The sequence below is a fragment of the Stylophora pistillata genome, chromosome 3, assembly GCF_964205215.1.
Source record: "Stylophora pistillata chromosome 3, jaStyPist1.2, whole genome shotgun sequence".
In the NCBI taxonomy this organism is placed as follows: Eukaryota; Metazoa; Cnidaria; class Anthozoa; order Scleractinia; family Pocilloporidae; genus Stylophora; species Stylophora pistillata.
Window position 1 is genome coordinate 49,030,965 of NC_142521.1, and position 25,290 is coordinate 49,056,254.

At 37.7% G+C, this 25,290-nt stretch overlaps 1 protein-coding gene and 1 pseudogene across 3 annotated transcripts in view; one reads left to right on the top strand and one right to left on the bottom strand.

Annotated features, from left to right (window-relative positions):
• Positions 1-18,311, top strand: part of LOC148736564 (uncharacterized) — a 19,303-nt pseudogene extending 992 nt beyond the window's left edge. The window contains exons 1-25 of the transcript XR_015998383.1: positions 1-233; positions 1,382-1,643; positions 2,651-2,868; positions 3,487-3,591; positions 3,706-3,855; positions 5,446-5,666; positions 6,128-6,231; positions 7,091-7,174; positions 8,083-8,334; positions 9,295-9,451; positions 10,033-10,083; positions 10,607-10,787; positions 10,927-10,962; positions 11,433-11,487; positions 11,917-12,121; positions 12,543-12,688; positions 13,091-13,243; positions 13,341-13,508; positions 13,950-14,048; positions 14,468-14,538; positions 14,629-14,689; positions 15,156-15,245; positions 15,726-15,838; positions 16,235-16,318; positions 16,636-18,311. The exon at positions 1-233 is cut by the window's left edge and continues 992 nt beyond it. The product of XR_015998383.1 is annotated as an uncharacterized LOC148736564 (transcript). The remainder of the gene's footprint in view (positions 234-1,381; positions 1,644-2,650; positions 2,869-3,486; positions 3,592-3,705; positions 3,856-5,445; positions 5,667-6,127; positions 6,232-7,090; positions 7,175-8,082; positions 8,335-9,294; positions 9,452-10,032; positions 10,084-10,606; positions 10,788-10,926; positions 10,963-11,432; positions 11,488-11,916; positions 12,122-12,542; positions 12,689-13,090; positions 13,244-13,340; positions 13,509-13,949; positions 14,049-14,467; positions 14,539-14,628; positions 14,690-15,155; positions 15,246-15,725; positions 15,839-16,234; positions 16,319-16,635) is intronic.
• On the bottom strand, positions 18,288-24,076 carry LOC148736565 (separin-like). Of its 2 annotated transcripts, none has more exons than XM_088751961.1 (7): positions 23,924-24,075; positions 23,369-23,457; positions 22,776-22,888; positions 22,295-22,378; positions 20,757-20,865; positions 20,541-20,596; positions 18,288-19,902 (listed from the first exon to the last, which is right to left on the bottom strand). In XM_088751961.1, the coding sequence occupies exons 3-7, from the start codon at positions 22,796-22,798 to the stop codon at positions 19,689-19,691; spliced, it is 486 nt and encodes a 161-aa protein (XP_088608087.1). In that variant the 5' UTR covers positions 22,799-22,888; positions 23,369-23,457; positions 23,924-24,075; the 3' UTR covers positions 18,288-19,688. The 2 variants fall into 2 exon arrangements, with proteins under 2 accessions (XP_088608087.1, XP_088608088.1); XM_088751962.1 differs by having other exon boundaries at positions 19,892-20,031; positions 23,924-24,076.
• Positions 24,077-25,290: the final 1,214 nt, after the last annotated feature.

Below are 25,290 nucleotides of genomic sequence, written 5' to 3' on the forward strand. Positions count from 1 at the left end.
TGTCAAGATGCGGTGCAGCTGCTCAAGTTGTATGAGAGAATTCTGTCTCTCCAGTGTGAACACATCAAGCACACTCTGCACAAACCTAATGGTGACAATTTGATTGCACAGTGTACCCAACAGTTGCAAAAGACCACAGCAAGACAACTGACTGTCTTGAACTTTGTGGTTTCTTCTTATCAAGATCAGGTGAAAAGTGACAAGAATGCAAAAGAATGTGACAGGAATTCAAGGTTGGGTCCAAATATTTATTTTAAAAGCACTATACGTATGGTGTATTATGTGGTTCAGTTTTATCCTACAATCAGCATCAAAATTAGTTGACACATCATGTTTAAGGAGTTCTATTTATTTTTAGAATAACATGACAGTTTGTACCACACTCTAAATCACTGACAAGACCCCCCTCCCCCCCCCCCACCTATTCAATGTTGCCTGTGTGTACAGGGATGTAGATAATAGCTGGAAGCCAGGAAAATTACCTGGCTGTGAATGTGATTTTTCTGGCTGTAAAGCACTACTTTCTCCAAAATGTTTTTAAATGTTGTCAGAGGGTTGTTATTTATTTATTTATTTTGTTTGTTTACACCTTCATTGCTGTCTTACCTGAACTGAAAGGATTGTAAACACTCCATTTAGTGCAATGATCGCATCATTCATATCACATCGTCCATTTTTCAGGCTCAATGGCCAGCTGTATTTGTAATTGATGTATGTGAAATAATGAATGCCCTTGATTTTGCCCCCAAAATCAAGAAAAATGCATCTCAGAGAGTACACATTTTCAAAATTTCCCAGGGGAGCATGCCCCTGGAACCCCCTTGGTATAGCGTGCCAAAGACATGGTAGAGTGGGCCTTCAGCCCAAATACCCACCTATCATTGCTAGATTCCCGCCTGTTAAAAACTTAAGCTAGTCATCTCTGGTGTAGCTAAAAGTTCATGGAATCACAATACAACATTGTCTTGAGGGGAAGGAGGGGAACAGGTTAACTTAACAGGGGCAAAAGAGATGAAATTTAAGTAGTAGGGTGTTGAAAAGGTCAATTTGTGGACAGTTTTTTCGCTGATTGTAGGTTCAAACTATCCCATGTTTTACAAGTGTATTAGCATACATGTACGTTGACATGCCCAAAACAAAAGGAAATTAAATTTGAAACAATGATGAAACTGAATTACAACAAATGAGCAATCATTTTGGTAATAAATTTGAGTGGAGATAAATGGATGGTCTCCATTGTCAAATAGAACTCCTTATCTTGTGGAAGGAAAGTATTCTACTGTTTGTTACTAGTCAGTTTGTGAGAGGTGATGGGTGAAGTACAACTGTATGTTGTCATTCAAAGTGCAGTTTTTGATTCACAGTTTTGTTTTCTTCACAGAATTTGCATTCTGAGAGAATGTGTTACAGTTGCACAGCAAGCAAGCAAGGTTATTCACGTTGCTCTTGAAGACCCTGATATTCCTTTATCTCTTGATGAGCTGCGATGGGTGGGTAGTACTGTTTACAATGTAGGCTGTGTGTCCTATCAAAGCGACTGTTTTGCTGACGGAGTGCCATTGCTGGCTCTTGCCTGTGATGAGTTAAAAATCTGGAGCTTTGGAGCAGAAACAGAAGAGAAAATCATTGTCCAAGCTGAAGAGGTAAAGTCTGTTCAATCGATGAATGTACTATAATTTAAAGTTTATTGAAATAATTAATAGTTCAGTTGAACTATGGTTTGACTCTCTACATGAGAGTTTTCCTTGCTAAAAATTTTACATTCAAGTATTGTTTCAAGACTGTCTTATGGGTATCAGGTGTTCTAAGCTAGAACAGGGTCCTTTCACACAGTCAACAACTGCCAGAATTCGACAAATTTCTTAATTACTGGTAGCCAAACACATGTAGAAGTAAAGAACAACCCAGCACAGGAGTATAAAGGGGTTTTGGAAAAAATTTAAGGAAAACTTTGACAAAAAGTTTTGTGCTGAACTTTTCAACCTACTAGCCAAGTGGCCAGTGACATCTTAGATGTTACAACAATTTTAGTTTGTTTACTAGCCAAACTGGCTGTTGGAAATCAGAAACCACTAGGCAAAACTGAATTTCGACTAGTCTGTGGCTAGTTGGCTACCATTAGTGTGGAGCCCTAGAGGGGAGTAACCTTTTCATGAACTGGTATTCTTTCTAGGGGGAATCACCAACACTCCTAATCAGTTCATGATTCTGAAACTGAAATAAGCTGTGACAAGATAGGCCTTCTAGCTCATAAGGTCAATTTGCTATGGGTACAAAAATGAAACAGGTTTGTGATGAACCGAATAGGAACAAGAGTGGGTAAGAGGGGAAAACTTATTACTCTTTCACTCCCAAGATTTCATTCATAATTCTCCTTACTGTCTGCTTCACAATTTCTATGATCCAAGTTTGGAGAATTTGGTATTAGCTTAACTAATAATCCCTTTATCAATTGGTATTTGTCTTTATTCTCATTACTTGTCTGTTTGATATAGTGTTGATACAGTAAGGAGAAATTCTGTCTTGGTCACTCATGGGAGTTAAAGGGTGAATGTAGAATAAGTTGCTGATGACAAATCTAATTTTGGCTAACAATGACATGGTGAGTTTTGAAAATGTTTATTTGGCAATGTTTGAAAAATACTTTCAGGTGAAGCTACTCACAAAGTATGCCTTGCTAGTTGACTGTCAAAGAAGAGCCGGAAGAATCAGGGATGCACTAAAGACTGCTTCAACTGTGGTCCTGGTAGCACTGAAAACAGCCTCTGATGCCCACACCCTAAAACAGCAAGTCAGACAATGGGTCTCAGTGAAACATGAGCTGGTGAAGGATCTACAGGAGGGAGAAAAACAGTCTGAGAGATGCAGGTTTGTAATAGAGTTCAAAATAAATATTAGTATTTTGATGTCAACTAACTTAAAGCTTATGAGTTTTAAGCAGATGTCAGATCATACTGTGTAAAAAAAAGGTTACAAGAACTCCAGAAAATTGGTTTTAATTTGTTTAAACTTGATCAAATGCATGCATGTTGTTTTCATAATCAAACGGAACATACATACATGCAGCAAATATAAGGATTATTCCATGGGAAGTGCCCTCAAACGATTTCTATTCACAAGTTGCAATGCATCAGAAAAGGAAGGAGTGAGTTTTTTATGCATTGCAGCAAGTGAATAAAAAATAATAAGGCACTATCATAACATAACCATTGAAATGTGGCAGATTCCTCTCCTCAATACACCAAATTCCTAGTTTTTGGCTCGTTCAAGGCTTCAAAAGGATCAGATAAAATTAATTTAAAGAGGGAAGAAAAAAATGGGGGGAATTCTAATATTTTTAAGGTTGACTCTGGAGAGATAAGGCATAGTGATAAAAAAAGACAAAATGATATAATCATTATGGTGTTGAAGAATTACATAATTAAAGTAAGATTGAGTAAATTGGAAACTGTCTGAAGAAATTTCTTTCTTTTTTTTTCTTTTCAGAACCCTATGCAGTGCATTTGCAGAGCAAGAAGATGCAAAAGATGTAGAAGGAAGCCAGCTCTGTTTTGTTTTGCAGGAAGAGCTTGCTTGTTACAAGACCAAAAGGTGACAAAAGACTTTCTTTTACATTCTGACTTCTTCTTATGGTTTCCTCTTTCATAAGTGAAGTACAACTGTACCTTCCAAAATGTTTGATTGAATTGTTCCAAACTTTTTCAGCTATGACACAGCAGTAGAGCAAATTGCTGTCATCAAACAGTTGAGAGAGCTGTACGTTGTTCACAAAGATGAGTTTCACTATGCATCAGCTGCATTAGAACTTGCTATAGCCCTGCATAGCTTAGGAGAGGTAGACCTTGAAGAAGAGAGGTAAGTGTCTTATCCTGTATAGGTTTAATGGTTACCAGCTGACATACAGGCCAGGGCTGTTGCTAACTGTCAGCTGCTGGTGAAATTTGGCAGAAGAAAAGTGGAAGTCGGCAGCTGGATTTTTGGCCAGCAATCACCTGGTAAAGCACAACCCGCCATTCCAAGGTTACACACTTACAATTACGTATGATGCGCGATCCTTGCAGTAGATAGTGCTATTTAAGCAATAGTGAAAATCAGACCTGAAAAAAAATCAGGCCTGTACGGGATTGGAACCACTGACCTCTGCGATACTAGTGTAGCGCTCTACCAATTGAGCTAACAAGCCAACTGGGAGCAGGCTGTTAAGTTGATTCGTAATAAACCCGTGAAAGTGATAAATTAGATACAATGAAATATATGAAGTTCATATATTTTGAACTGCGGTATTAGATACGTATGATGCACGATCCTCGAAGTAGATAGCGCTATTTAAGCAATAGCGCTACAGTGTATTAAAGCAATAGCGCTATCTACTGCAAGGATTGTGCATCATACGTATCTAATACCGCAGTTCAAAATATATGAACTTCATATATTTCATTGTACACTTACAATTGTTCACCGCCTTTGAGCCACCTCACTTGAAATTTCAGCCAGTAGCCTAACTTCTTAGCTACCAGCCTGAAAGGCCTAGTGCTGTTGGACAGGATGTTAGTCCATGGCAGGCAGGGCTCCAATTTAATTTTTGGATCACTAACCCTTCGGGTTAGTAGACATCTTTTTTACTAACCAAATAATAAAGTTTGGTATCCAAGCTCACAAGTTACGATATCTCAAATATTGAACATTTTGATAATAACAACTAGGACAAATTAAAGAGTAGCTGAAATTGTATGGTGACCCCAAAAAGGTAGACAATTATCCACCTATTTTATTTCCTCTTGTTGACCATGATTAGTCAAGAACAGTACATCTACAGCACATTCTCTAAAAAGAGTTAAAGTTGACTTAACAACTTGAGTATTCTAAGTATTCCTCTGAGAGTCGGGCCTACGTGCTCTTTGCGCTGAGGTCTACTGATGTTTAAATATGTTAGAAAATTTTACTCACCATGTCGGGTTAGTTGGACAAATTTGTAGTAACCAAACGTTGAAAATTACTAACCATTGGTTAATGGGTTACCATTAATTTCGAGCCCTTGCTTGTAAATCCACAGCATTTAAGTTGCTATTACCAATCCATACTCATGGTTGGAAAGGGTCAGTATGAAACTAGAGTGGGTTGCCTGAGAACAAAACACAGTGGCCTTGGTTAGGACTCCAAAACAGTCCTCTTAAATTGGAGTTCAACATGGTAACCATGGATCGACCAAGTCTCCTATTAATTGTGAAGAATTTTTATCATCTTCTTATTGAAAGGACAAAGTTGGTCATTCAAACTGTCAGTTACTTTTATTAAAATGAATCTTTACCCAGCAGACACCTTGATGGGCAGGGACAAAAAAAATTGATCCCTTTCAAGTACATCAAATCTGCATCAAAAGAAACCTAGACCTGCAATGAGCAGACACTGCAGGGCTCGACACTAATAGTAGCTGAGTTTCTTTAGATCTGCACCGCAGTACTGTCAAGAAGCTGGGGAGACTCTAGAGCAGTTATTGGACTCAACAGATAGTCAGGATGAGGAGAAAAACATGCATTCACGTTTGCTGGATAGACTTGGTGCTGCATATTTATGGCAGGCTTTGCTTGAGCACAAAGATGCAGTAAATGAGAGAGCAACTTCAGCAAGGCCAGAGCTTTCTGACAGTTATGAAGGAGAAGAGGAAAGTACTGGAAACTTTTTTGATTAAGATCTGATCTGACAATTTGATGACCCACCCAGGTCTCAAATTTGGATTTCTTGAGGTCGTGCTGGCTGCAGGCTATCTGTTAGGCCACTGAGTGTGCCTCCAACAAAGAGACGCACTGGGGCAAGAAGTTGATTTCAGTTAACTTGAAGTCTAGAGTGAACATTACTTATACAGATTTTATATTGTTCCTTGTTCAACACATTTTCAGGAACAAATTGTTGTCTTTGATGAAATGTCATGTGCCTGTTTTACAATAGACATGAATTTTGTAGTCAGTTTTTCTACAACAACAACATACTGTACCTGTACGTGTACATGGAGGACCGTGCAGAAGGGAAAGGGGCCCTGACATTGCACCTCCGGTGCATCCCCAAAAGCACCTCATTCCCTCAAAATATCAGACTGTCAAATGAAATGTTGGTGTAACTTTTCAGATAGAAGATATCTGCCTGGAGCAACCATTTATGGAATCACTTTGTGCAGCTTTGGAAATGTGGACGTCACTAAGGACCAAATCACTGCAACAAGACACCAGTGGAAAGGTAAATGTTTCCTGGAAAAAGCATTTTAGGGCTATGTAATATATTTTTTTACTTTAATTTCCAAAACATTAATATTTTTTCACTGGCAGTGAGAATTCTTTATTTGAAAACAAGTGAAACTGTAAAATTCCAAGAACAGTTTTCTTTCATGGGGAATTTGTTGTGAGAACTAAATAGGTATCAGCTTTTGATACTTTCAGACGTTTTACAATAGGTACTTAAACAATTTGAAAGATGTGCCATTAAAGATTTATGGATTACTAAAATTTAAATGCTGTGCTAAGTCTGCACTCAAACAGAGTGCCCACCCAGCTCGAGGTTATCCTGGTTTCCATTGAATTCACCCTTTAAATCCCAAGACCTAATCACTAATTCTCCCCTCTAGCTGCTACACATTTCCTTGTAAATAAGTTATAAGAATTTGGTGTTAGATCAAGAGAACAACTTCTACATGATAAGTTCAAGTATTCTCATTACCTGTTGAATCATGTATGGGCTTTAAAGGGAGAAGATACATGTTTAAATCATTTCTGGGAGTTAAAGGGCTAAGCAACTAGGCGTATTACTACTCCCCAAGATGGGATGCTAGTCCATTGCAAGGTTATCCCCTTCCCCCAGCATTTTATCACTTGGCAGGCTTTTCATCTGTACTCCTGGTTACAGAGAGGCACGTGATAGAAAAGAAAGCTGTGTTTTGCCCAAGTGGACACAGCAAAATGACCCAGCCAGTTCTCAGACCCAGACCTCTTGACCCGCAGTACAGCATACTAACCATTGGGTTACTGCATCTCCCACTGTATACAATACATTTAATCTTGCATGAATGTTATTCTCACTGAATTTTTTTTTTATGTTCTAGGTTGACCTGGACCGTCTTATTAATCCTGAAGAGACATATCATTACTTGCTTATCACCGCTGAAATGTTTGGGCTTTTAAAACAGGTGAAACCTGCTACGTACTTTCATTGGTGACGATTTGGATTTCCCACAGGCAATTAACTGTTCATGCAGTCCTGTCACAACATGACCATGGCAATGGAAATGTTAAAAAAATGTTTCGGTATAAGAAATGACAGCAGTTTTAAGAGATTTAAGTATTTGAAGGAAAAGGCTATCACTCAACAGAAAAGAATGATTTTCTCCAGTCAGGTCTTTTTTATCTCGACTGGGAAATTTTATACAGTGAGGATCCTTCCCTTTGTTATCAGTGGTGTAATGAATAATGTAGGTTCTGCATTGTTGGAGGTTATTACAAGATAATTTGGTTGTATCAACTGGGTTAATAAATATTAATTGGCCGCAGCAAAGAATTTCTAAAGCTGATATTCCAAGGTTAAGCCCTTTATCAGAGCAAATGGTGAAGGGTTAATACTTGAAACATCAGCTTCAGAAATTCTTTTCAGCATCCGATTGGCATGTACATTATCAACTCAGCTGATGAAACCAAATTATATGTACTTATAACTCCCCCCCCCCCCATCTGCCCCATCTGATGCAGCACAACATATGGGTATCTTCAAAAAATTAAGCATGTGGGAACATCTTCCATTGCACCACTCCCTTCCCAGGATTAACTCTGCTACCCTTAGGCTTAGGCAAGTTAAGCCAATAATTTCTATCCGCTTTGTAATACTGAGCGTTTTAAAAATGCTTTTATTAATAGACTTGGTTTGAAGCATAACTTAGCTGTAAGTAATTAATACACATTTTAGCCCATTACACTTTATATGTAACACTTGATATGTATTTTATCAGTGAAATAAAGACTATTTACTATTTTAATTTACAACAGTTTCCCATCAGAATCTTACCCCCTTTATTCATTCAATGAATGAATTGTTTTCTTGCAGCCCTTAAAAAAAGCAAGTGCTCTTTGCATGGCTGCCAGTATATCCCAATCAGTTGGTACCAAAGATATGCTGGATAATGGATTGTGTGCCCTAAGTGATGCTGTTCACTCATTGTGTGACATTCTGGACTTGTCACATGCTTCAATTATTCTGTCTCATACAAGTAACCTGGTTGATAGATTTGAGCCCTGCAGTACTTCATGGGTTCAGTTCTTGTTGGCCAAGAGTCACTATTTGCTAGTCACAGGAAAGGTATGAAAAATCAAAATCATTATTAACCCTATCACTGCTTTAACTAACTCTACTTACTGTCTGCCAAACACTTCTCGTGATGTAAGTTTGGAAAATTTGGTATTGGATTAACTAAATAATCCTCTACAATTGATTTTTTTCTTTATTCTCCTCACTTGTCTGCTTGACATTGTACTGATGTTGTAAGGAGAATTCCTGTCTTGGTCTCTGACATGGGAGTCAAAGGGTTAAACAAGCATTCATCATGCAGGCATACATGTATACGTGGTACTCTAGCTCCATGTTGGTGATTTTTCTTTGTGCTGAAGAACTTGGAATAGCTTTAGGCAAGGAAACTGTGGGCCAGCTAGCCTCTGAGAGCAGCAGGGAAATCCAATTTGTATAGTAATCACATGATTTTGAGTGCAATTTGGAATAAATAAGCACGAGTAAATTTTTTCAAAGACTAACAAAATTGCATGAGCCCATAGGGTGAGTGCAATTTGTGATCTTTGAAAACATTTACAAGTGATTATTTATTCCAAATTGCACGAGAAAATCATGTGATTATGTATTAATAATATACATGAAAAAATACGAGGTAGCTTCTCATAACTACGCGGAAGAAAAGCGCATGCATCACGTGCAAAAATAATTTATTGAAATCCTGCAAGTGACATTGACCTTGACATTGACATTGACCAATTATTCTGACCAATCAGAATGTCTGGTTTGTTTCTTTCTTTGCACTGAATTAACCCTCTTCTGTACTGAATTAACTCTCTTCTGCACTGAATTAACTGAAAACTGCGTTCATCTTAACCAATCAGAACTGAGAAATTTTTTCATGTATATTATACAATATACGGTATAGGAGGAAATACCAATTAAACAGGTCTATAATAGGCAGTACGTGTAAACACGGGATTGTTCAGTTTGTGATGTGTGTGTCAGTTGTGGTTTTCATTGATTAATGTTTAGTATTCGGAAGGGGAGGTCTCCCTGAAGGAAGCACTGCAGAGTGAAGTCTTCACACACAAGAGTTACAAGTCCCACCTGTTGAAAGCCAGATGGAAATCAATTTGCTGTGAATATGCAATGCTCCCACCCACAATCCACAAATTTAAGATAATAGTTGGTAAGTTCACTCTTCTTCTTTGGAAATTCCTCTTTCCAAAACTTAGATCTACTCTTCTCCACAGTTATTCAGTAACTTTTTCATAATGGAAATGGGAATTTAGCAGTGGATATTCCATAAGATGGCTCTTCTTGTCCACTGATACTAGGTCTAATTGGAATTTGGAGTGTTTGTTTTTGGAGACCCCTAGAAAGATCCTTGGAGTAAGGAAAAAAACTAACAACAAACTCAACCCACATGTGACACCAGGTCCAAGAATTGAACTAATGGGAGGCGAGGGACCTCACCACCGCCCAATCCCAGCTCCCCAATATTGATTTTTTATTTCATTGTTTTCATAAACCGTCGCCAAGTGACCTGTGAAAATTTAGGCAGACTTAGTACCAACAAAACAGTCTGTTCAACCAGATAATTTTTGATCAGTGAATCAATTCATGAGTTTATGAGTAATTCCCAGGTGACAGTTATTTTTTTTAGTATTATCATTGTTGAGATCCTCTACTTGGTTCACTGACTCCTGGAATGGGCTATGGATGCACTTCATAAACTAACACAAATGGCTGAAGAAATCTTTGGTTTAGATGCGTTTTGTACTGGCAAACAGATACACAAGCAAAAGGAAAATTTGTTGGGTAAGGTGATTGAGGAATTTTTGTTTCCTTTTATTCTTGACACAATTCTGCAGATCCCTGCTTGCAAAGTAGTGCCCCTGATTTCTATGAGCTTCTACTAGGGACAATGTGTTCTGATGACTGGGATAATACAGGGGTTTCATTAAGGGCCAGGCACCAGGCAAATTGACCGGTTGTGAGGACGGTTTTGCCCACCTGATTTGACGGTCTGGAGGAAAGTTTATCTTATAAAGAAGTTCAGTTCAAAGAGTTTTGCCCGCCTGTGAAAACCAGTTTCCCTCCTGCAGAAAACATTAATGAAGCCCCTGATAATATATACCTAAATCATGTGGTTGGCAATACCTTGCAATCCTAATTCAGGCTTTGAGATAGAGTTGTGCTTGTAATTGGATGTGTTATTATCCTGATTAAAATATAGAGAAAAGTGCAATCAAACTGGCCTGAAACATGGGAGAGTTTTCTTCTGTTTTATTATTAAACTTTTAATCACATATTTTGGCATCTATTCCTTTTGTTTGTGCAGATTTGCTAGCCACATCAGAAAGTTCTGGCCAAAACCTTTCTAGTTTGTCAATCCTAAATGACTTGCTCTCATCCCTGTTACAAGTTGGTCAGCTGTATGCTCATCAGGGAGCTGTGAGGGAAGCTTTGAGGCAGTTTGTGGATGGTGTTGCACTAGCAAGGCAATTTTGCCTACCATACAGGTGATTTATTAATGTTTAGTAAAAGCTCTGTTAAACTTTTGGACCCACACTAGATCAGAAAGTCAAGGAGCATCAATCCAAAATTTTAGATGAGAGAATTTTGAGGATAATATTAACTGTCCTTGTCTGTTACTCTTAGACATCAAGCTGTTACCAGAACAGGAAAGAGAATAAAGTAAGATCTTAAAAATTGTTTGCTGAACATGAAGTTGTGCTGAAAATGAAGGGTTAATTTCTTTTGTTTTATTCCCCTGATGTGAATTCAACATTGAATTAATCTGCTGGTAATTGGTAAATTTGCCTTGTCCAAACCAGCAAAACAGTTATTTTTCAAATTTTTTTCTTTTTTTTTTTTTTTTTGCAATTACGGCAAATGTATAAACAAATTTCATTTCAACTTCTTATGTCCCCATAGAGCAAGATATCTTAGCTATAGTAAAGATGCCAAAGGGGAATTGTTTACCTCTAAAGATTAATTTGGAACTAGTTTTTAGAAGACTCATCTAGACTACAAAGATAATGGCAAAGTTTACATCCTTTTTGTTAATTTAAGTTGAAGTTTCAACTCAAATTAATTAAAGATGACTTCACTGACTAGTGACCAGGGATATTTTCAATTGAATCCCTGTGGTTTTGTTATTTTAGGAGAATAGCAAAGGATTTTTCTAAACCTTTGGTATATATGATAACACCTTTGCTTGTGAGTACTTGTAGCTACTGTTGCATTTGATAGACTTCTATTTGTTATGTATACAAAAGAGAGAGATTTTTCGTGACCTTGTGAAAACCAGTTGGATGCTTTTACCTCTTAGACATGGCACACAACTGTCCGTGTTTACTGGTATCCCCAATTACTGTGGCAGTGAGTGACTCAAAGTTTATCTGCTCCTTTATATGGGATGCAAAAACAAGGAACTAGAACCTTTGATGCCAGAACAAGGAACTAGAACATGGCTGCGAGAACAGGGGATTACAGAACAGGGAACTAGAACATGGATGCCAGAACAGGGAACTACTGTAAGACATGGGATGTCAACAGGGAACTAGAACATGGGATGCCAGAGCAGGGAACTTAATAAATCTACAAGTAGATTTCTCTTTATTTTGTTATTTCCTTTTTGTCTGTTAGGAAAACAAAGGAGATCTGGTGAAGCTTGCAGAACGTCTTTCCTCCTTGTCACTTGATGACTCTTCAACTAATACTGCTCACCAAAAACTGGCTGCCCTGGTCAAGACTTGAAACATCATGAAGTTTTCCTTGTGTGCAACTGAGAGATACAAACACGGTCTCTTCACTCCTGAAGAAATTTCCCTATTGCAGAACATGCCTAAAGGTACATTATAGTTATTTTACAAGCAATAGCGAGCTTTCAGCTGTGTTATGCAGCCAAACCAGCTTCAAAGAAAGTGTTTAACTGTTCAACTTTCTCAGGATTGGTTTGTAGAACAGTGTGACTCTTATAACAGGAGAATGTTTTTTTCTAGCGAAATGTAATTATCACTAATTTAACATAATTCTTTAAGCAAAATTACTTTGTTAAAAACTTTTTGTTACCAGACCACCTCATTTGACTCTTCCCAATTCTTCAGCTCATGCTACACATAGAACTGATGATTACATTTGCCATGAATTTTTAGTTCCTTTGACAAGTAGAACTGAAATTTAATTTGTTACATTGAGCAAATAATGAATTTTGGCAATAATCCTATAGTGTGATATTGACAAGGTAAGAAATTAGAATTATTGTTTTCTAGAGTGGACTGTTTGCACTTTGGAAACCTTCACACATCCAGTAAGCAAGGACAGAGAACTGCTGATCTGCAGGGTAAGGGCTGACTGTGATCCTGCTGTGGTTAAGATTAACACAACATCTGGAGAAGCACAGAACAAGGATTGCACTGTATGTCGATGTGTTTGTAACAACTTGGTTATATTGCGGTTACTCTGTTGTTGTATTTAGGGAGAGTGGACCTCTCACCTCTACGTTGGAGGAGGTAGTAGCTTACAGTCAGTTGAGATTCTGTAGTGCAGGTGGAAGCTTTGTCCAAGGTCACCATGAGGGGTTTTTGGGTAAAACACTGAATTCTCACAATACCTCTTTATTCTAGAAGATCACTAGAAATACGTCTGAGCAAACTGTCTGGATATCTGACAAAACAGTGGGGGTAACCTGCGCTTACTAGTAGATAATTTCTCATTTAACCACTAGAAAGTCTGTAAGTAATGATAAAAGCACAAGAACAGGGTTGGCGAAGTAAATTAACCTAATTAACTATTGACTGAAACAATTTATTTTGTAAAGGGAGACAAAGTTGTTGTGGATCTTTCAAAGCTGTTCCAGTCTGGTGTATTGGAGGAATTTATAGATATAATGAATGACAGCATCAAAAGCATGAATATTAACAACACAACCGAGTGGTGGACACTAAGGACAAGGCTTGACAGGAGAATGAAGGTGATCAGCATTTCAACTCTCACGAGCCATGAATGTGTATCCTCTCCTATGACATAACTGAAAGTCTAAATTGTAATAATTATGGTCATTTCTTTAGAACCTTTTGGAGAAACTTGAAGGTTCTTGGCTTGGAAGATGGAGAGGAGTTCTTCTTGGTCAGCCTATTGATGAAGAGTATTGTGAATCAATAGCATCCTTAGCCAGAGAGTTGGAAGAGAAAGTTTCAATCCTGTGTGGATGTTGTCCTGATAATCATTTGCTTGAAGTATGTTGTGCATGAATCAATCAGAGTTTCCCGAGTTATAAGGATGGCAGATTGTATGAAAAATGTTTTGTCCATCAATCTTTGTTATGATTTGTGTGCCATCTTTGGTGCTTGACCCAAAGATGACAATTGAAGTAGCAAAACCTTGCACAGTAACCGAATGGAAACTAGAGATGGTTGAGTGGCAAGAGCACTCACCTCCCTGCTGTTCCACAGGTTCAATTCCCAGACTTGGTGTCATATGTGGTATGTGGGTCGGCATGTCCTTGCTCCAAAGGTTTTTATACAGTTTCCTTGGTTTTCCTCCCTCCACAAAAACCAACATTTCAACATTTCACTTTAAACCAGTGGACAAGAAGAACCACCTCGTGGAATGCTGCCAGCTAAATCCCATTGTCATTAATAATATTTTTATTATTAAGTGTCCTTTGTTTGTTGTAGGTCCTCATAGATTCGTCATTTTGCTTGTCAAGAAAAGAAACTGCTGAAGCACTGATTGAAATTACTGCCATGGATGCTACCTTACCTTCTTTTGAAAAAGTAAGAACAAGAAAATTTTTGTTCCAAGCAAAGAATTCATAATCAAGTGTCTAAAGTAAGTTGGAATTTCACTGCTTTTGTCAAAGCATAGGGCTAACTCTTCACTCTAATGAAGGGCTAAAGTCAGATTTAGCAACTACTTACATTAACTAAATTGTAATTTGGTCCACTTGTGTTTCCTAGACATAGCAACCCTCTGGTTTTTTTCTTCTCAACCTGTATTGCAATAAGCTGTTGTGATTATTTTTGTTTTGATTATTTGGTGTGTGATAAAATTGCACTCTATTGGTTTATCATCGTCAATTGCCTGACAGGAGAATGTGTTTAGTCTTAGCAACTAGAGGCAAAGGGAGGTTCCTCAGCCTTGGCCCTTAAGTAATCATCTCTCATTTCATGATCTCTCACATTGCATGTTTCAGCTACTTGATGAAGTTCAGAACCTCACTGACAAGCTATTTGAAGATACAGACAAGAAAAGCTGCATAAACAGGTTCGAGGGAACATAAAGGTTAATTTTCTTTCTCACCTTCATTACTTGTACTCTCGAGAAATTATTGATGACAACAAAATTCCTTCTCAGGTCTGGAGGTCACTCTGCAGAGAACATTCCTCGTCATCCTGTAATCCTAACTCTTGGAAAAGTAAGAGCCAGCTTTTTTAGGTCTTACATTTGTTTAGTAATCAGCCATTAAATGTATTCTAGCTCTAGCTCTGAAGACCTGAAAACTGAACAACCAATATGTGGGTTCTTTGTAAATAGATGTTGGTGAACTGTCAAGGAATCAAAGCTTAGCCAAACACAAGGGTGGGGGAAAAGGCATCTGTAATGGACTGACATTCCATATTAGTTTAAAAAGTGGTCATATGCAACATTAGTTTAATGGGTACTGGTTGCTCACCATTATATTCAAAGTGTTCAGACACTAAAGTAGACTTATGGGCATGCACACATATGCTGTAATTGCAAGATGTGTGCCTAAATTGTGGTAGCAGATCTTACTTATCAACTCATTCAGTATCGGGACATACTCTTCTACAATATTTGAAACCAAAGTCAATTTCTGGCATATCTATACATCAAACTGATCTGTATTTTATGATTCATAGGATATTCAGCATCTTCCATGGGAAAGCATACCCATCCTGTTTGACCAACCTGTGACAAGGGTCCCATCTCTGCAATTTCTCTTTTTCCAGGTACACATTCCATTAAGAGGTCTTTGAAAGTTTGAAGACCTGACTTGTTTCTCAAACAACTGTCATGTTTTCTCCCAGAACCATATTGATTTTTATCTCTGCTATGCTGTCAACAGTGGAAAGAAATTTATTTTAACTAATTATATCAACCCTGATGCCCACTGATTGTGTAAACCATGGTTTGGGTTAGACCTTGTGTAAAGAACTGGCTCATTTGGTTTCTGGAGCATAATTCTCCCTTACAATAATGGTTTGTAATTTTAGGAAAAGAAGTTGTGATCTGATACAAAAAAAGTGTTTGTCATTTCATTATCTATTAGCCAAGGTAAGCATACAGGAAAAATTGTCAATTGATTGAATAGAATGAAGGTCTTTTGAAATGTGGTTGCCTACCACAACAACTTTTGTGCCAGATTTTTAGCTTTTAATACCTTGATATTCATTGTCAGTTAATATTTTTTTCTGCATTTTTCTTGATAGTTATCGTGTCAAAGACAGTTGCCTGAGATTGATCCTGAGAAAACATTCTATGCATTCAATCCTCAGAATAACCTGCCCAACATCCAGAAAATGTTTCAGAAGTGGTTTGAAAGGTACAAAACACAAGCAAACGATTGAAGCAAATGAAACAGAAGAAAGACCTGATGTTGTGTTTCTTATATATTAAACTAGGCTATACAAGTTGATAGAGGTAACACCAATATATTATAAACTGAACAAATAGATTCAATGTTGCTGTGTGTCTGTTTAGTAATAGATCACAGATGACATCAAAATGTAGTAAGAACAAAAAGTGACACAGGAAGCCCAGCCAAGTGTGTCACTGATTTTGGCATTTTGGCAACATGTAATGGTTTTAGAGGATAAGAAAGCAAAATGTTGTTGATGGTGACATTACTCTTGCATCTGTTTTTTAATAGATCACAAGTACGAACCAATCAAAATGCTTGTATAATCCAGCTTATATGAATAATTGTTGTCACTTGCAGCGAAGATGGATGGCAAGGTATCACAGGAAAGGCTCCCACACAGGAAGAGTTCAGGAGTGCTTTAACTGACCATGACCTGTTCATGTGAGTTATTGTAAAGGCTCCAGTAAGGGGCCTATCGGCCCACACAGCCAACTAGGAGTATTACCATTCACCCCCCCCCCCCTGACAATTCGGCGGAAGCCATTTGTCCTTCTGGGTGAAGAGAGGCACTGTGAGAGTAAAGTGTTTTGCCCACAAAGACTTAATATACTTCTGTTTCATAGTGAGGGTAAAGGTCAAGTGATGGGAGAATTAGGTTTTGCAGTAAGCCTTATTATCAAAGCATGAATGTTTGGAATTCAGAAATGGATCGTTCTTGTCAACAAAAAGCACTAAAAAAGTTTTGTTTTTTGTTACAGGACTTAGGTCTTGCTCAAAGTGCAGCAACTGCTACTACCACTCCTACACCAATGGGTTCACTTGCTCATCAAATTTATAGAATAATTTGCAATAAAGGATATGCTAAGCTAGACTTTTCATCTGTGTTCCAGTTCCTGAAGGAAGATCAACATTGAGATAGTTTATTTATGTTAGGTATTTTTTTAGTTGACACAATTTTAATGCGAGGCAATTCTGGAAGAATAGGTTGTTTTGCCATGCTAATTTATTTGTAAACTAGTTGCTCTAGGTGTGGAGAATGGCAGACAAAAGTACTGTTAAAGGTGACTTGGAGATGTCACGAATGATTAGGTTTTCACTCCCCATGTCTGGAAATTTGGCTTGATGCAAACAGATATACCTTTAATAGAGGCTAAATGGGGCCAAATGGCCTCATTATTTACTATACCATTCATCCATTCATGTCAAAAGCAAAATGAAAGGAAAGTGGTCTTCTGATCAAAGGGTGTCAGCGAATTTTTAGGTGCTTGCTGTAGTGTAAGTTACAAAAAAAATTTCTAAACTTTTACACAGTAAATTTTGGTCCATGTCATCTGTAGTTAACTTCAAAAAGACAGACATTGCCATATCTGAGGCCAGTTGAAACATTTGTGCATCAACTTGATGAATTCATTTTGTAACTTATACCCCATTCACACCAGAAAACTTGTTTAGTTAAACCAGGTTTAACTAAATAAAAATCAGAAGCAGAGAACTGAAAAACTAAATTTTCCACGAGATTCAAGCAATTCCTAAATTGTATTTTCAATGTGCCACATTTGAAGTTAACCAAATATTGATTTGAGCAGCTTCTATGGAACTGTTGTGTTAAACCATGTTTAACAAAACAGCCTTAAAGCATGTTTAGGCTTTGGTGTCAATGGGGTATTAGTCATCCTCAGCGTTACCACTGGTCATTCCAGGTGGTTCAATAGTCTTCACCAAGGGATCAGATTAATAATTTCTTTACCGCTCAGCAAACAGTATTATTTTTGCCATTGCACTATTTTGATACAGCATGCCCAATATAGCCAAGGTGTCGAGTACATGTATACACAAAGTTACTTAGGGTGGTTGTTTTCAGGATCTACTGAAACAGTTCTTTTTATTGATTAACATTTTGATCATTGCATGACTGCAAGAAGTTGCCACCTCGGTGGTCTATCACTGGCCTTAAAGCATAAGTATTAACCCTTTCACTCCTGAAACCTCAACAGTAACTCTCCTGGATTTTCAAAGGCTGGATAGTACTATTCACAGAATAAATCTCTACTGGACGGGTAGTGGAGTGTGTTTTGTTAACCATTCTACACTGAATTGCGATGTATCTGTTGGATATGGTTTTTCACCCATTGAACAAATAGACTTTGGTTTTAAGCGTAAGTCTTGAAGATTGGTTTTATGCTGTTTTTTAAAGTCCTTGGCAGCCATCCTTTCAAATGTCTGGCAAAAATGGGGAAGCTCTGTGTGAAATCCCATTTAATGCCTGTAAAGGGTTAAATCAGTTTGTTAGCTCAGCATTGACTATGGAAAACAGCCATTTCAGTGGGTGTTTCCTGTATCAATAAAGATCTAAAAACAGACAGGTAAACTACCAGAAATTTAATTTTGTACTGTTAGTGCAAAACATAAATAAACTGGCAAATTTAATTCTTTATTTAGTATGAAATGTGATACATAATACTAATTAATATTTTACAATTGTTGAGCACTTTGTTTCATTCTTCACATGCACAGAAATGTGTCCATACCCATCTTGGAGAAAACAAAACAGGACTCTAAAAAATTGTAATTCAAGAACATCAAACCTGACTTCAGTATCTGTATTCTCCACATTTCTCTCTATACATTTCCTTTGTTTAGCAATCAAATCTTAGGTTGAAGATAATTTCCTTTATTCTCATGATCCTAATGAATGATTCGGCAGTATCACTGTGTGGAGATATTAGATGCTGATTACTCTTAAGGGTTTGAAAAGTCAACCAAGGGCTTTCTCTGTTTGTTTGGTCCCCCTCTTCCTTTCCCCGTTTGTTTTCATGAAGTTTGCTTGAAAACTACTTCTCTTTCACCATAGCAAACCTTTCAACAATCAACAAAAATGCACATTTGCCTGATTTTCACAGCTACATATGAAGATATATCTTTAAAATCGAGGTTGACACTCAAGCAAGAATACTTGCATTTCCAAGGAGAAACTCATTTTAGATCTTTAAAATTAAGTAAAAAAGGGTTGCTTTTATATTGTTGCATTAACTTCGACAAAATTAATGAAAATACACATTTGAGAGGAAACCTGGAACTATATATTTACATGAATAATTACACTTTATTGAGGCAACAACACCATCATCATCATTTCAAGCTCAATTATTAAAACAAATATTGACACTAAAATTATTAGGTACCTTCTTGGAATTCATTCTGTTATGAATTGTATCCTTTTCCATTTTTTTCACAATTGGTACAGATATCAGAGAAATGCCCTTAATATGCAAGCTAAACTTTAATTGCCAATGTAAAACATTAATATACAGATGATACATTTCTCAAATTGTTCCCAATTGATGATATAATAAGGTAAAATGGTTACAAACAGTTAATAACTGTAACCTTGGTTTGTTATTTGACAAAGCAAAGTTTGTTATGTATTCCTTGGATATGTTGGTACTGACATGATTTCAAAAAAAAGTTAGTGCGATAGAGAATAAGAGCTGTAGTAGAACAGGAAAAAAAAGATGTCCCTCTCTGTTTCAAATGGGTTTCTTTCCTGTACAACTTAACAGGATTGTGGGACAAAGTATGACAAACTGGCTCTGCTTAAACTGATCGGGTACTTTCAGCCCATGTAGATTTAGCACCTATTGCATATGGTAGTCTACAGTTAAGTGCTCTATCAGCATTAAAATTGTATGCACTACCATTTCCAAACACTCTGCACAATGCTTGTCCTCTTTGCCACACAATCAGCACTAGTATGGTAAATACTTTGCTATTGCTTACTGGAACTAGAGATATTTTAGTATATAATCCTTGGTTAACCATTCTGTTCCTTGGTGTAAGCTGGAAGGCCATAAACTACAGGAGATGCTCCTATCAGATATTTCAGTTTACAAGCTTGTCGCGACTGGCTTAGTACTTGTGGTAACGAGAAACAAGACCCAGATTGAAGCCACTGTTTCAGCAGCAATTCACTGAAGCGATCAATGTCTTTGTCAGTAACATCCCACAAGTTAGCAACGATGGCTGGGCTGAAAGTGAATACATTATAAATAGATTACATGCTACATATCTATACAGTGAACCATAGAGTAGAGCTATGGTCTTTGAAGAATAACTAGTTCCTTGAGGGTCTGGTCCAAGAAAAGGGAGTGCCCAACCTATAAGGAAAGCAAAGTTATACGAGTTTCCCAATGACAAAGGTCAATAGCAGTTGACATTTGGGTTCAAATCAGGACTTGACACTAATGGTAGCCAACTAGCCACACACTTGTAGAAATTCAGTTTTGGCCAGTGTTTTTCGATTTCCACTAGCCAGTGAAGCTAGCAAACAAACTGAAATTGTCATAACATCTAACTTGTCACTGGCCACTTGGCTAGTAAGTTGAAAAGTTAGTGTTGAGCTCTGTCAAATAGAGCCAGAGGTTTCAATAAAAGCTGGTTATCAGCTGTCTATCACTGCCCATGAGTCCTCTTACTGCTGTCTATTGAGCCTGCGAGCTGGCTCTCATGTTTAAGTCTTGCCTTAGGACCCCTTTTCCAAGGACAGCTACCCACTACTATATCAACAGCTGCTTAAGCAAAAAGCTGTTGAAACCTGCAGTATAGCACGTCAGTAAAAGACTTTGTAAGGGAACTAACACACAAGAAATGAATGCCAAAGACATACCAGCCTGCCAGAAGATAGATTAAGGCCATCCCCCTTGGCTCACACTCTCCACCAACCTAATGAATTAAAATAGAGTGGTTACTTATATGCCCCATGCCTAGTCTCAACCAACTACACATCTGAACCAGACAATTGGACACTTCCTTTGCATTTTGTTGGTTTGTCAACAACAATTATGTGATAATGTTTTTCCTTCACGGTCAGGTATAAACTAACCTGTAGTTTTCCCGAACTGCAACCCATAAGCAGAGTAACAGCGCGACAATCCAACCTTTGAATGTCATCACCCTGCAGAAATTCACGCCCAGTGCCATGACCAAAATATCTAGAAAGAATATTGATGCGATGATTAAAGCAACAACAACAATAAAACTTTCTACTGTAGATACCCTTATCTGAAAATGTTTATCGCATCTAGAACTAAGTATGGGATCATGTTTACTGCAGGTGCTCTCCACTGATATATCAGTTGAGAGTCAGTCAACACTTGGGTGACACTTGGTCGATAGTCAGTTGGCACTTGGTTGATGGTTGGTTCACAGCTGGCCGATACTTGGTTGAGACTTGGTCGACAGTTGATGGTCAATATCTTTACCGATACATTGACCGACTGTCAGCCAAATGTCAACCAACATATCGGTCAAATGTTAACTGACTCTCGACAAATAATTATGTCAACCGATGTATTGGTTGAGAGCACCTACAGTAAATATGATCCTTAATAAGTGTAACAGTTGTATTATGGACCCAGTTTAGCAGCTAAGCAACTGCAACTCACGCAAGAGCATCAAATGTCATATAAAAAGGGTCATAGATACTGATTTCACTTCTAAAATAAAAAAAAACACCATCTCCCCTGTTTCAGTTGTAATTTGCATATAGTTCAGTCAATGTAACATAAATCATTACTGGTAGTAACTGATACAGACATATCAGAATGATAATAACATGGGTCATCCAACCTAATTAGTCACACAAGCAAAATTTCAAGTATGTATAAAAGAAACCCAAAGTACCTTTGTCTCTATCTTAGTCAACTTATTTAACATTTAAGAGTCATGATTCTCAGTATTTCAGCACTGACAGCTCTGCAAATATCCAACCTCTACGACCTTTTAAATTTTCTACTTTGTCAATGGCAGGGTTAGCAATTTTCAGGGTTTCAGAACTAGGGTTTATTTTAGAGGTATGCATATCAGAGGGGTGTGAGGGGAACCTTCTTTTCAAAAACTTTGTAAGAGCCAAATTCTTTATATTCCCCCTGATCTGTTGTATACATTTCTTGGTAGAGAACTTGTAATGTTTAAAGATGGAAGCCGACATTCTCAAATGGAGGAAAATGTCACCAGTACATGACAGTTTTTGTTGGGAAGAGGGAGAGATGTAAATTGCAGGCTGATGAGAGATAGGAAGCATACCAGAAGCTTGCTGTTCTTGACAGAGGGGGCCCATTTAAAAGGAGATCTACTGGAGTGCTTTTAGTTATTCACATGAACAGGTCATGGACAGTCAAAGCTGATGGGAGACCCTAGAATAGTGCACTGGACTCCGGGTTGAGAGGTCTGGGTTTGTGTACTGGCTGGGTTAGTGTGTTGTGTTTGTGGGCAAAACACTTTACTCTCACAGTGCCTCTCTTCACCCAGAAGGACAAATGGCTTCTGCCGAATTGTCGGGGGGGGGGGGGTGAGTGGTAATACTCCTAGTTGGCTGTGTGGGCCAATAGGCCCCTTACTGGAGCCTTTACAGTAACTCACATGAACAAGTCATGGTCAGTTAAAGCACTCCTGAACTCTTCCTGTGTGGGAGCCTTTCCTGTGATACCTTGCCATCCATCTTCGCTGCAAGTGACAACAATTATTCATATACGTTGGATTATACAAGCATTTTGATTGGTTTGTACTTGTGATCTATTAAAAAACAGATGCAAGAGTAATGTCACCATCAACAACATTTTGCTTTCTTATTGTTTAAAACCATTACATGCTGCCAAAATGCCAAAATCAGTGACACACTTGGCTGGGCTTCCTGTGCCACTTTTTTATTCTTACTACAATTTGATGTCATCTGTGATCTATTACTAAACAGACACACAGCAACATTGAATCTATTTGTTCATTTTATAATATATTGGTGTTACCTCTCTCAACTTGTATAGCCTAGTTTAATATATAAGAAACACAACATCAGGTCTTTCTTCTGTTTCATTTGCTTCAATCGTTTGCTTGTGTTTTGTACCTTTCAAACCACTTCTGAAACATTTTCTGGGTGTTGGGTAGGTTATTCTAAGGATTGAGTGCATAGAATGTTTTCTCAGGATCAATCTCAGGCAACTGTCTTTGACACGATAACTATCAAGAGAAATGCAGAAAAAAATATTAACTGACAATGAATATCAAGGTATTAAAAAGCTAAGAATCTGGCACAAAAGTTGTTGTGGTAGGCAACCACATTTCAAAAGACCTTCATTCAATTCAATCAATTGACAATTTTTCCTGTATGCTTACCTTGGCTAATAGATAATGAAATGACAAACATTTTTTTGTATCAGATCACAACTTCTTTTCATAAAATTACAAACCATTATTGTAAGGGAGAATTATGCTCCAGAAACCAAATGAGCCAGTTCTTTACACAAGGTCTAACCCAAACCATGGTTTACACAATCAGTGGGCATCAGGGTTGTTATGATTAATTAAAATAAATTTCTTTCCACTGTTGACAGCATAGCAGAGATAAAAATCAATATGGTTCTGGGAGAAAACATGACAGTTGTTTGAGAAACAAGTCAGGTCTTCAAACTTTCAAAGACCTCTTAATGAAATGTGTACCTTGGAAAAAAGAATTGCAGAGATGGGACCCTTGTCACAGGTTGGTCAAACAGGATGGGTATGCTTTCCCATGGAAGATGCTGAATATCCTATGAATCATAAAATACAGATCAATTTGATTTATAGATATGCCAGAAATTGACTCTGGTTTCAAACATTGTAGAAGAGTACGTCCCAATACTGAATGAGTTGATAAGTAAGATCTGCTACCACAATTTAGGCACACACCTTGCAATTACAGCATATCTGTGCATGCCCATAAATCTACCTTAGTGTCTGAACACTTTGAATATAATGGTGAGCAACCAGTACCCATTACACTAATGTTGCAAATGACCACTTTTTAAACTAATATGGAATGTCAGTCCATTACGGATGCCTTTCCTCCCACCCTTGTGTTTGGCTAAGCTTTGATTCCTTGACAGTTCACCAACATCTATTTACAAAGAACCCACATATTGGTTGTTCAGTTTTCAGGTCTTCAGAGCTAGAGCTAGAATACATTTAATGGCTGATTACTAAACAAATGTAAGACCTAAAAAAGCTGGTTCTTACTTTTCCAAGAGTTAGGATTACAGGATGACGAGGAATGTTCTCTGCAGAGTGACCTCCAGACCTGAGAAGGAATTTTGTTGTCATCAATAATTTCTCGAGAGTACAAGTAATGAAGGTGAGAAAGAAAATTAACCTTTATGTTCCCTCGAACTTGTTTATGCAGCTTTTCTTGTCTGTATCTTCAAATAGCTAGTCAGTGAGGTTCTGAACTTCATCAAGTAGCTGAAACATGCAATGTGAGAGATCATGAAATGAGAGATGATCACTTAAGGGCCAAGGATGAGGAACCTCCCTTTGTCTCTAGTAGCTAAGACCAAACACATTCTCCTGTCAGGCAATTGATGATGATAAACCAATAGAGTGCAATTTTATCAAACACCAAATAATCAAAACAAAAATAATCACAACAGCTTATTGCAATACAGGTTGAGAAGAAAAAAACCAGAGGGTTGCTATCTCTGGGAAACACAAGTGGACCAAATTACAATTTAGTTAATGTAAGTAGTTGCTAAATCTGACTTAAGCCCTTCATTAGAGTGAAGAGTTAGCCCTATGCTTTGAGAAAAGCAGTGAAATTCCAACTTACTCTAGACACTTGATTATGAATTCTTTGATTGCAACAAAATTTTCTTGTTCTTACTTTTTCAAAAGAAGGTAAGGTAGCATCCATGGCAGTAATTTCAATCAGTGCTTCAGCAGTTTCTTTTCTTGACAAGCAAAATGACGAGTCTATGAGGACCTACCACAAACAAAGGACACTTAATAATAAAAATATTAATAATGACAATGGGATTTAGCTGGGGGCATTCCATGAGGTGGTTCTTCTTGTCCACTGGTTTAAAGTGAAATGTTGAAATGTTGGTTTTTGTGGAGGGAGGAAAACCAAGGAACCTGTATAAAAACCCTTGGAGCAAGGACATACCGACCCACATACCACATATGACACCAGGTCTGGGAATTGAACCTGTGGAACAGCAGGGAGGTGAGTGCTCTTGCCACTCAACCATCCCTAGTTTCCATTCGGTTACTATGCAAGGTTTTGCTACTTCAATTGTCATCTTTGGGTCAAGCACCAAAGATGGCACACAAATCATAACAAAGATTGATGGACAAAACATTTTTCATACAATCTGCCATCCTTATAACTCGGGAAACTCTGATTGATTCATGCACAACATACTTCAAGCAAATGATTATCAGGACAACATCCACACAGGATTGAAACTTTCTCTTCCAACTCTCTGGCTAAGGATGCTATTGATTCACAATACTCTTCATCAATAGGCTGACCAAGAAGAACTCCTCTCCATCTTCCAAGCCAAGAACCTTCAAGTTTCTCCAAAAGGTTCTCAAGAAATGACCATAAT